Source organism: Numenius arquata, chromosome 12, assembly GCF_964106895.1.
Source record: "Numenius arquata chromosome 12, bNumArq3.hap1.1, whole genome shotgun sequence".
Classification (NCBI taxonomy): Eukaryota; Metazoa; Chordata; class Aves; order Charadriiformes; family Scolopacidae; genus Numenius; species Numenius arquata.
The window spans coordinates 15985937-15997979 of NC_133587.1; the positions used below are offsets into that span (position 1 = coordinate 15985937).

At 45.3% G+C, this 12043-nt stretch overlaps 1 protein-coding gene across 2 annotated transcripts in view; it reads left to right on the forward strand.

The window, feature by feature from the left end:
- Positions 1 to 3572: 3572 nt before the first annotated feature.
- UQCC1 (ubiquinol-cytochrome c reductase complex assembly factor 1) overlaps positions 3573 to 12043 on the forward strand; it is a 49465-nt gene continuing 40994 nt past the window's right edge. For both annotated transcript variants that reach the window (XM_074157237.1, XM_074157239.1), the window contains exons 1-3: positions 3573 to 3616; positions 7245 to 7349; positions 8900 to 9004. In XM_074157237.1, the coding sequence (XP_074013338.1) occupies positions 3593 to 3616; positions 7245 to 7349; positions 8900 to 9004 (234 nt within the window). In that variant the 5' untranslated portion in view covers positions 3573 to 3592. The remainder of the gene's footprint in view (positions 3617 to 7244; positions 7350 to 8899; positions 9005 to 12043) is intronic.

Sequence of the window (12043 nt, forward strand, 5' to 3'; positions counted from 1 at the left end):
CATTTCTGCTGGCATCAGGCCTTTCCTCCACCACCCCTGTCCAAAAGAGAGGACTTTGTGGGTAGATCATAGAGAGTCATCTCTCCACCCAGCTTTCGTTTGCTTTCTGCACCCTGCTTCTCTGCCTTCAGTGCACAGCAGTCCTATATTCCTTCTTGGTCACACTTAAAAAATGGCAAACATCACCTATTTGGAGGATTCTGCAGTTCCTCACTCCCTCCCTTCTACACTCCTGCCCTCCCCTAAACCCCAAGTCTGTGCTTCTTGCTGCCTCCATGCACCGGTGCCTGACTGGTATTGCCTCTCGCTCTCCACACACACACTCATCCAGCCCCACCACTGCTGTTCTCCAGTGTGTTTTACCACATCCAGGGAAGGAAATTTCTCTGTCCCTCTTTGTTTTCTGTTTTTCCTTCACTTACACTGCTCTACACTACTTTCTCTCAGCCTGGAATTTGTGGCCCCTTATCTCCTCCAGCCTCTTGGAATGGCAAACTCGAGGCCAGCTGCCAGGCCTGCAAGAGAGAAAACGGGATTGAGGCCAAAGCAGGAGGCCCTTTAAATATAATCTTATAAATAAATTAATTAGTATAATAAAAGATGTGAAACATTTTATAATTCATTATATAAATTAAATATCATCATATCCTTTCTGATTCTTCTTTCCTGTTCAGTCAGTTGCCAACACACCTAAGGCCATCACTAATGTTCCCCTGCGTGTTTTAGCGCATTCACGGAAGCAAGCTTCTCTGTCATTGTTGATGGCCTCGGATGGAAGAACACCAGCAGTTAGACAGGAACCTTGCTGCCCTGTCTCTGGGACTTCTTGCTGGTTAAAATGCTCCCGCAGGAGCAGTTCCACACAGAAGATTCATTATGACTGAGGAGAGACTCACGCAGTCATGGAGCTGCCCACTGAGCAGAGCTGGATGGTAGGAACCTGAGGACAGCAATTCGGGTCACACCAACCCCATGGATGTTCCAGGCTGGGGGCAGAGTGGCTGGAGCTGCCTGGCAGAAAAGGACCTGGCAGTGTTGGTCGACTCTCGGCTGAACATGAGCCAGCAGTGTGCTCAGGTGGCCAAGAAGGCCAACAGAATCCTGGCCTGTGTCAGGAGCAGTGTGGTGAGTAGGACTGGGGCAGTGACCATCCCCCTGTACTGGGCACTGGGGAGGCCCATCTCTAGGGCTGTGTCCCGTTTTGGGCCCCTCACCACAAAAAAGACCTTGAGGTGCTGGAGCGTGTCCAGAGAAGGGCAACGGAGCTGGTGAGGGGTCTGGAGCACAAGTCTTGTGAGGAGCGACTGAGGGAGCTGGGGGTGTTCAGCCTGGAGAAAAGGAGGCTGAGGGGAGACCTTCTCGCTCTCTACAACTCCCTGAAAGGAGGGTGTAGCCAGGGGGGGTCGGTCTCCTCTCCCAAGTCACAAGTGATGGGACAAGAGGAAATGGCCCCAAGTTGCTCCAGGGGAGGTTCAGATTGGATATTAGGAACAATTTCTACACTGAAAAGGTTATGAAGCCTTGGAATGGGCTGCCCAGGGAAGCGGTTGAGGCACCATCCCTGGAGAGATTTAAAAGCTGGGTTGACATAGTGCTTAGAGACATAGTTTAGTGATGGTTTTTATCAGAGTTAGGCTGATGGTTGGACTCGATGATCTTTAAAGGTCCCTTCCAACCTGGACAATTCTATGATTCTGTGATTGTTTACACAAAGGGGAGCAAATTGCCAGTGCTCTGACTGAGGAAATTCCCTTAGGGTTGAAACTGAAATTCAGATCCACCTGCAATTCTTCTGTCTCTATGTTCCCGTTGGAGGCAGTCTGACATGCTGTTCTGTGCATACAAGGTAGCTGTGTTCAGCCAGACCAACGTGAAAGGGACTTAGTGTCACACAGAGAATGACAGAGCAGTGACAGGCAGAGGAATCCTAGGTAAGATGGTTAATTTTCTCCAACTGAAATGTGCCAAAATCCTCCTGTGCATCATTAGGTAAGACTAACACAAACCCAGGTGAGTGTCAGGAGCTGGCACACTCAGTGTATTTAACAGACACACAGCTCCGAGTTAGAAAGTGTCTGCTCTGGTGGAGAGACCACTATGCACCACTGTGAGACTCCTCTGCTATGGACAAAAGGCTTTCCTCTACAACTATACACTGTAGGGGTTCTCGAGCTACATTTTTAATGATTCTAACTCATTAATGGCAAAGAGAGGGCTTCAGAGAAGCTTAATTGTTCTCCATCGCCTTCTCACAAAAAATGTGCTGGCATGAATGGTATTTAATATTGCTTTGAGTCTAACACAAGGAGGCCAGCTCAGCAGAGCTAGCTCTAACCTTCCTCCCCAGAATTCGCCATAGACACAAAACCGAAACGAAATGTAGCATATTCCTCACATAGATCTACAGTTCCCCGTGTTGTTCAACACCCAGCCCCATGTCAAAACAATTCATTCATTAAACACATTGTCAGATACTGTTAAACTTATTCCAGCAGATAGCTGTGGTGAGTCAGAACATCTTGGAATAGACCAACTGCAGGCACAAGGACCTGGGATGCCTGTGGAAGAGAAGTCCAAGCAGGTGATTCCATTGGCCCCCTGAGGCCTGACATTTAAGAACATATGAAAAGATTTCTATGGACTACTGTGGAGTTTCAGGGCCATTAAAGCAGCTGCTACTGCCCTCTTGAGAAGCTGACATCCCAGTAAATACGCTGGGAAAGAGAGGGATAGAATATTATAGTTCCCCAAGCCCTTTAAGCCAGCCCTGCTGCTGACAAGCGCAGCCTCGCTCTCTTCCCCAGCTGCTCTTGCTCACATCTGCACCAGCCTCCTGTGTACCAGGACTAACATTTGTGAGGTGACGTGGATGGGAACCAGATTAAGGCTAACCTGGCAAAACAAGCCAGCTCATTTCAACCCGTCGGGCTGCTGCTCAGGTTCACTCCGCAGCCTCATGAAAGCTGGTGCCAGCAGAAGCAAGGAGTAGGGAATACGCACCAGGGACAGGTGGGATTGCTCCTGGCAGCAAGGTGCTGGCTGCGTGGCCTGTGGGGACGCTCGCATGGGGGGATCTGCCATGTTCTCCTGGTATTACCCCCGCAAAGTCCCTGCACTGGCACCTCACACAGGTGCTGGCACCTCACACAGACGCTGCCTCCTGCTTTGGACACCCAGAACGGCCAGATCAACCTCACGCAGAGGAAACTATCTCTGCTTTCGTGCTGCTCTCTCTGCTGCCAAGCAGCAATGAAAGCATGGCCACCCCCCTGCCATGGGCCGGGCCTTCCATAGGAGAGGCCCAACAACGAGGGGCAGACAGGGATTCGCCACCTTCCTCCCTTCCAAACCGAACCACAACCCCAAACTGAACCCTGAGAGGCATCCTCCTCTCCTTCCTACACCTCACGACGCCGCTTCCCCCCGGCGGCAGGGCCCCTCAACCGCGATCTCCCGCCCCGGGCCGGCAAGCGGGGTCGGCGCTCCAATTCTCTCCGCGTCCCTGTCGCCTCAGGCCCGCGCACGCGCAGCGGGCGGGGCGGAAGGGGCGGGGCCGGGCGCGCCGCCCCGCCGGAAGCGGCGCCGAGGACCCATGGCGGCGCTGGTGCGGGCCGTGGTGAGTGAAGGCGGTGGCTGGGGTCGCCTTCTCCGCCCCGGGAACACGAGCGGCGTGTGTGCGGCCGGGCGCGTCCCCGCGGGGTTGTCTCGGCGCCATCCCTGCGGTGGCTGTCCCGTCCCCTCCTGCCGGTTCCTGCGGCCCGGCCTCAGCTGCGGCTGAGGCGGTGTGTGAGAACCGCGGGGGGGTCCGCGGCACCCACCGGCTGTTCCCACCTCCCCGTGGCCCCCTTCCCCAGCAGCAGTCTCTGGTGAAGAAACGGGTCGAGCTTCTCCTTCAGAGTTTGTGTTTGCATGAGAATTATGAAAGCTCTAGTCCTCCCGACTGGAGCTTGAGAAATTATTATTTTTTCAGCCTGGTACTTCTCTTGCTGCTTTGGGCACAGTGTGTGTGTCCTTGGCGGGTAGGGGTTGCCATTCTTGGAGATTCCCATCTCACCTTAGAGGTGTTTGGTGGCAAGGATAATACAAAGATTCCAGTTTCTGTGTTAAGTGGAAGAGATTGGGTTCCTGTGAATGAATGAGGATGAATTACTAATGATGCAACTCCCTCTTTCTTATGCGTTTGTGTACTTTTTTTTTCTTTCTGTTAGCCTTTAAAGTCTTTGCAGTAGAGTACCACTTTTTAGCACGTGGTTCAGAAGTTTGTGCCTGGGTCTGATATTCTGTCACAACGTAAATACAAAGGATGGCCAGCACTGCGAGGTGGAGGTGGATTCATCAGGAAGATGAAAGGCCTTTAGTCAGAGGGCAATACCAATTTATGAAATTAATCCACTGTGTTCTTGGAACTGATGTCTCAGGGTGTGGTTTTTACAAGCAGGGTGAGCCCTGTCCTTTCTCCTCTCAAGGTGAGAGCAATTGAGAGCGAAGCTGCTGGAGAGCAACGGAAACTCCATGAGCTGGAGTTCCTGCTTCCTCCTCCTGTTCCTGCTCTTTCTCCTTGCTCATGTCTTTGCACTGCTGCCTAACCTTGTCGTCTCCAGCATTTTTCTTGGCCCCTCCAAAAGCTGGAGCAGTGGAACTGTGGCAACAAAAAAATAGTTTCCTGCAGTTTTAATGCGTTAAAAAGGCAAGCATTAGCAAAAAGGGAGGGGGAAGCCAGGCAGGAGGGGAGCAGGGAGGTGGGAGAGGAGCAGTGAGTCACCAGATGGGTTCAGCTCTCTGGGAGCTGTACCCCAGGGTGCCGTTTGCAATGAAAACCTGCTTCCAGAAGGTGAAGGACTTGTCTCCTGGCTTACCTGTTCCTGGGCAGCTCCTCCTCTCCCGGCTGTGTCTGGCATTCCTGTGGCAAAGTAAGCTGATCCAGCTTTTCAGCCTGGCCAGGAAACTTTCTGTTTGGAAGGGAAGAGATGTAGTTGTTTGCCATTTTTGTGATCTGAAGTGCTTTATAATCAGAGAAGCACCTGAACTGCAGAGTGCTGGGAGTACAGTTGGGAGGCTGGGGACTTCTGACAGCAGCAACGTGCTTCAGCTCAAGCTTTGCTGAACCTTGGCATTTCCCAGCATCTGCTTTTGCATTAGAATTTAATAGTTGCCTCATTGCATGAAAATAAGTGTTCTAACTTTCAGTGTCTCTTCTTTGTACTGGAAATAAACGAAATTTTTTTTTTTTCTTCTGTCTTCAAGCCTTCTCAGGAGCTCACAGCTTTTGATAGTCCTGATTACTGTCCAAACATTTCAGCTGTGCTAGTTAATACTGCTGTTATGATAAAGCTGTTCGTTACCTAAGAAAAGATCTTGTTGAACAGTTTGTCTGGTACCTAAGGGTCTCCTAATGGTTGCCTGGAGGATTTAGAAGACCATGGTGATATTCTTTCATCCATATCTTGACCAGTCAGCTGGCTGCAGAAGGTGCTTGCGCTGTCTACAGACTATTCCTGAGGTATCCTGCCCAGGTCATGCTTGGTACATTTTCTTTCAGCCAAATGGAAAAGTAAAAGTAGCACTTGAAAGGAAGGTTCTGTTCTGCAAGCAGTGATGCTGCCTCAGGGAAGATTCTGTAGCTCATCGTGTTCTGTTTCTGTTTCTTTGCTGCTTTCTGCTGTTGCCTTTTCTTTATTACTCGGTTGTTTATCACATCTCACCTTTTAAGTGTGTGTATGCTTATTTTATGTTTTCATAGGACAGTTAGAGTTGGAAGGGACCTTAAAGATCATCGAGTTCCAACCCCCTGCCCTGGGCAGGGACACCTCCCACCAGACCAGGCCAGTTTTGTTGTAGTAGTGCTTTTCAACAGCTGTAAAGCCCAGTATATTCAAGCTGTAGGACATACCATAACTTAGGCATGTTTTCCTTATTATCACAAAGGAAGAAGCCTCAAAAATTTTTGCCTTGGCATCTTGTAGTAATTATTTATAAAAAATGGTGAATTTTCTTTCTCACTGAAGTGTTTGTTAAACTGTTTATGTCAGAGCATTGGGTTACCTCAAGAAGTACTTTGTGGTACTCAGCTGAAATGTCTTTTTGAATAGAAGTGTATCATTTTCATAATTTTATTTGCTGGGTAGTGATGTTACGGAGGAAGAGCAGAAACTAAGTAGTCTCGCTACAGCAGAAGTGGGAAGGTGTAGTAGTAGTGCACACTAATCACATTTGCTATGGAAGTGCATCTCTCCCCTCGCAGGGGACCCAAGTCAGTCCCCTTAGATTAAAAACACTAAGGTCTGTGAGGAGTTGCAAAGGGACAGCCTGAGGGGACAATACGCTGCACCTGAGGGACAGCGGTGACTGTGCAGGTACAGGGAATGGGGAACAGGAGCTCAAGTGGGATTTGCATCTGTTCCTCCTAATTGTTGGGCAGATCTGCTGGTCTCAGAGTAGTCCTTTCACTGGGCACCCCTAAGGAGAGCTGGGCTGCTCACCCCGTCAGGTATTTATACAAATTCCTGAGATTTCTCTGGACTCATCTTTTCTCAAAGCTAGACCTCGCCTCATATGTTGGATGCTTCAATCTCTTAATCATCTTTATGGTCCTTTGAAAATGAAGCTATTTTTATTAGAAAAAAGCATATCCATTCTAATGTTATATACATTATTTCCAGTATTAATGTAGAACATGTATGAAGGAGGCAAATACTGTACTAACTGGGATTTTTGCAGAAGATAAAAAGTGCAAAGAAAGCGCAGGCAAAGAAAACCCTTCCTCTTTTCCATATTACCTGCCATTTTCATTACAGAAAATAATTCTCTACACCGAAATTTTCTGGGACAATATGTGCTTTTGAAATACAAAAATTCTTAGCTGTGCCTGAGTAAAGTAAGACAAAGATACCTAAACCCTGGGAGTTGGATGAGGGCTTTTTAGAGATTGCTCAGTTAATTGAAGAATGCTTCTTAAGTATTTGAGTTTATTGTATAGATAGAAAACCATGGTATAGTGTTATGATATAGACAGCCCTCCATTTCCTTTGACTGATCTGTTTCTGTCATCAAACTGGGGTTCTGTGCTTGTATTGGAGAGCAAGATTTTTTTTTTTTAATCAAAATTTATCCTTCTGTCAAGTGTGAGTTGGGAGTTTAATCTGAGGATTGTTGTATAATTGAATAAAGCTTGTGGATGCAGGAGGACATTGAACAGTTTCTGAATATTCAGGTCCTTTTCTTCATTGCTGGTCTCTCTGTTCCAGAGCTGCCAGACTGGAGTAACTCAGTGGACAGCAGCATGCGGTGGGTTATTACAGACAACCGCAGGCCAGGGCCAGTGCGGACGGATGCTTGGTGGTATTTTCCAGGTAGGATATCAGGTTTTTAAATAAAGAGGCTTCCAAAAGTGGTGTCTTCACTGTCTGTGTATTGTTGAAATATCAAGGCAACTTAAAAGCTTTCTGCTGCTCTAAGGGACAGCACCCAGTCTTTATTGCACAGTTGTTTTCGTTCCAGTTGTGTAGTCTTTTAATGGATCCAAATGATCTGTCGTGAGTAGATTAAATGCAGAAGTCCAAATGTAAGTGTCATTTTTTCCAAAGCAGCTATTACAAGCTAGTCACGATTTCATGTAATTTCCAGCACTTTATTTTCTAGAACAACTCCACCATAGAGTAGCCTTGGACTTTCTGGTGCTGCTAGTACAGTGACCTGGCATAGCACGACTTCAAGTGGTGGTGTTTGAGTGGGAAGCACTGCTTTGCAGCTTTCCTTCCAGTTCTGGAATAGCATGCAGTGTCAGATTGCGTCTATCCATAGTAAATTAACTAGAATATCATATAGTAGCAGTTAATAAAGAAGTGAAAAATGTGTAGGAAATGAGAATAGATGCACGCTATCTGAATAGAATTAGAGTATATCCCTTGCTGTTTCCGTCTCGCATACAGTGAAACGAGAGGAGATTAAGCCTCTTCTTTGTCCTGCTGTAGATTAGAGCTTCTATCAGAGAGCTGTGATTTACAGAATTAGAAACTTACCTGTAAGCCCTTTGGCTTGGATGTCTTTTCTCAGCTAAGACCTTCCAGTCCTGAGAAAATTGCCTGTGCTTCTGTGACACACCGTACTGTTCAAGCACCAGTCCATACCAAGTGACATATGGTGTGGGGAGCAGAGGGCAATGTGCAGTTGTGAAGCTGATTGATAAAGTTGGGCCTACTCTGAGCCACCAGTAAATTCAGTAGACTTCTGGGGATGACTACTCTGAACAAACCAACATATTTACTTTGAGTTTATTCGTGAACGAGTTACTGCTAATCTGGGTGTGCTGGGAGGCAACAATAGGTGTTCTGTTCAGCGTGCAGCTTCTTACCTGGACATCCCACTCACTCCTATGTGATAGTTTTCTCTGTGCAGTAGCTCTGTAACACAAATCACGTGCTGTGGAGTTACAGTGGTTGTAGTGATAGCTTTTACCCTCTAATTTGTTTTGCTCAAGTCCTGGCCACAAAGACAATTGAATGGAATATAAAGTTGTAGACAAAAATAGCACAAACTGTTTCTCTGCAAGGCCAGGAAAAAGAATTACTCTCTATTAAGAGACAAACCCCATAATTAGAAGTAGTGTGTGAGAAAATCAAAGCAGATGGTCTGTGGTTTTTGAGAACGGAGTGCTCTGCCAGTCCATTCAGTACATTTACACAACACTAGAAAATAGGTGGTGTGGAGCATTAAGCATGGACAACCAGTCTGTTTGTAATGGTTATGATTATAAATATGTGCTTTTTGTGATATAAATTTGTCAGGATTTTACTGAACTGTAACTGACTTGGAAGCAAACTATGTAATTGGTGTAAAGTTGAGTGTTTACTAGTCAACAGTGTCTTCATTTTTTCTTTTTTTCTTTTATTGTTTTTCCTAGAGACACAAGGCTGTCCAGTTCCCACTGTCTAAGTCCTGTGGTGGGTTGATTCAAGCCAATGGAGCCATTACGCAGCAAAACAGATCCTTTTACAACACAAATAAGGTTAGAAGAGTTTGATGTTTTTATTGTTGAAGGGCACATTGTGCTGGGGTTTATACAGACAACAGGTAACAAAACACTTATCAAAACATGTAGGAGATGATTCAACTTTTTATACGTTTTATTATAGTGTGAACAATGTGTCCAATCATTGGGGAGGTGCTCTCTGTTCCTCTCCAGGAAGCAAAGCGCTGGTGTAGGAGGGTGCAGTCACAGCTGGGTTATCTGGGGAGAAGGTTCCCATGATGATAAGCCTTAGGGCTTCTTTCCAGCAAGGGAAGAAACTGAGTGAAGCACGGTAGTTACTGGGGTGGGGGGAAGATGTTTCTTTCTTACCTTTAAAAAGGGAACCACAGAAGTTGCCCGAACACATCAGAAGTGAGAAGATGTTTCCTGGTGCTTTAGCTAGGGAATAATGTTTAACGAGAGTTTTGCTATCTGCTAAACACTCTACTAATAATGACTAATGATTGTGTGATAATTTATTTTCTGTTCATCTGTACTACTTTGTTAATTTGTTGTCTCTACATCTCTTACATTTATAGTCTTTTGTCTTGGAATAGAAATTTTCTGGAGCATGAATCATCTCCATAAGATTAATTTAACACTCAATCCAAGGGAGTGAGCGTCTCTCAACTAATAAATATCCTGATCCTCCTCTTGTTAACACAGTGTGAAGAAAATGGCAAAACGGAATGTGTGCATGAGAAATGAGAGGGCAAAAAGAAAAGGAAAGTTAGGGATTGATGGGTAAAACTTGGATAAAAGCACCGATCCCAGTTTATGATGTGCCTAATTGTGTATTTTGCTGGTGTAGAGTTCAAGGTAAATACTAAGAAGCATTTTAAATTGGTTATTTTGACATGGATAGGAAAAATGAAAGAAAACAAGATGTGTGGAAAGAAGGAACCTCTGGCTGCTGTTTACATCTAGTTCTTAGCTAGAAATTTTCCATTTTAGTCAATTTTTCACTGTTTTTCAGCTGGTGAGGTGAACCAAACATTTTGCATATTTTTTAAGCTTTCCCTATGTATTTTCTAGATCTGATTTTATACATGCTTATGGGACTGTTTAATTGCATTTGGCTGCAGTTCCAGCATTGGCAGGCTGAACCGTGTAGCTCTATCCGTAGGTTGAACCAAACACTCACTGCTTAGATCCCCTCTACATGTCCTGAGCCAGTCCAGGCAGACCTGCAGAAGAATGAAGTAAAATCATGGCATTTCTTAGAAAAAGACTGTTTTCCAGGCAATCACTTTTTTGGCTATGAGCTACCAATAGTTGAATCGGAATAATTTTGTTTTTTAACTTAACTTCTGCATAATGAAAAATCCATACTGAGGGAGACTTCATAATGCATTTGTAGATAAGAGGCACGTAGTAAAACGAATGTGCCTAGATTCACTAGGGGTTTATTATGATCTGAATTCCTGTGGAGGAGATGAAAGTTGATAGAGTGAGTTTGGTATGACAGTGGTTGTTGGGACACAGGTTCTGTATTGAGTATGTTCCATCATTGCCTGGCTGGAGGGGGCTTATCTTATGATGTAAGGGTAGGTGTCATTTTTAGTGTAGAGGAGGATTGCATGGGGTAATCTTGATGAGAAAGTACTAAAATTTGTTTTAAATATTCACATACATATCGGTAGACTCACTGTGCCCCTCAGATGTGGCAGAGGGTGGGGGAGAGGCTTTTGTTCTGGATGATAACAGGGGGCTCAGTGAACAGGTTTAATGGCCACCATTCAAAGCAAGGATGTGAGTAGTAAAGGAGGTCCTGGTGGGTGTTACGCTGTCTTACGAGGAGACTGATAGATACTAAAATAGCTCTGAGCATGTTTCTTCCTATATACTGGAATACTGGGCATGATGGGGTTCAAGACATGAATAGCCATCTATAGATAGTACACGAATGCAGAACATTTCATCTCAAATACTTGTGTGTGGATATATGTAGGGATTGATCATGTCTCAATGCTACAATTGTTGTCACCTTTACAGTTAGTTTTTAATTAAGCATGGCAACTTGTGCAGGATACGTGTCTGTATTCTAATATGTATTTATTTAGCATTCATGTCATTTAAATAATTACAATACTACTGTTAGGAAAGCAATAGAGAGTACAGCCAGAATGATCAAAAGGCTATTTTAGGACCCTTCTAAACTAAGGAGAGCTAACTGATGGGCATGTGTATGATACTGGTCTATAAATGTCATAAAAGATACCGAAAAAGGGGATAGGAAGTGGTTGGTTGTGGTTTCTCATAGGAATATTGGGAGCATCCAATGAAATGTCAAGGTTGGATTTAAAACAGGCGCAAGGGATTTTTTTTTTACATTGGTAAACTGTGAAACTCAGGTACCACAGCTCTGTGTTATGGAGGTGAAGTAGTTTCAAACACTGGGGTACTGAAAGCATATCCAGTTCCTTAAAAATGAAGGTGTGGATGCATTTTCCAGTGCAGGAGTGACTGTCAGAGGCTGGGCGGATTCCCAGGCGCCCGCGCTCTGTCCCCCCCTGTATTTCTCAGCTTTTGTGTCTCGTCCCAAGTGTTTGCTACTGGTCCTCGTTGGAGATGACATCCTGGTCTGTGTTCTGGCCACGTATGGCAGTCCTTGCGTTGTTAAATTGCTTCCCTACTAAGAAAATTCTTTCTTTAGTATGTTCATGCACTAGGAGGAAGTGTGTAGGGTAAAATTCCAGCAACGTAAAGCAATTTAACATTTCTTTGGTCAGGGAACTTTGTCTCAGACTATAATGGCTCTCAGCTGTATTCCTTGAGTATATGGAGGAGATTCACGTGTGTGAGATTTTGGTTAGAGGGGTTAAAAGTTAATTTGTTGGTAACAAAATGTTTACACTGCATACTTAATTCATTAGAAATTATTTGCTGGAGTACACATGGTAATTACTGCTGGCTGATTGCTTCTGCCAAGATGCTTCCAGGTAGAATGCCACGAAGACTTCTTATCAGTCCAGCGGTGTTTAAAGTGTGTAGTTAATCTGGAAGAGAACATTTATCTTCACAGTTGCAGACACT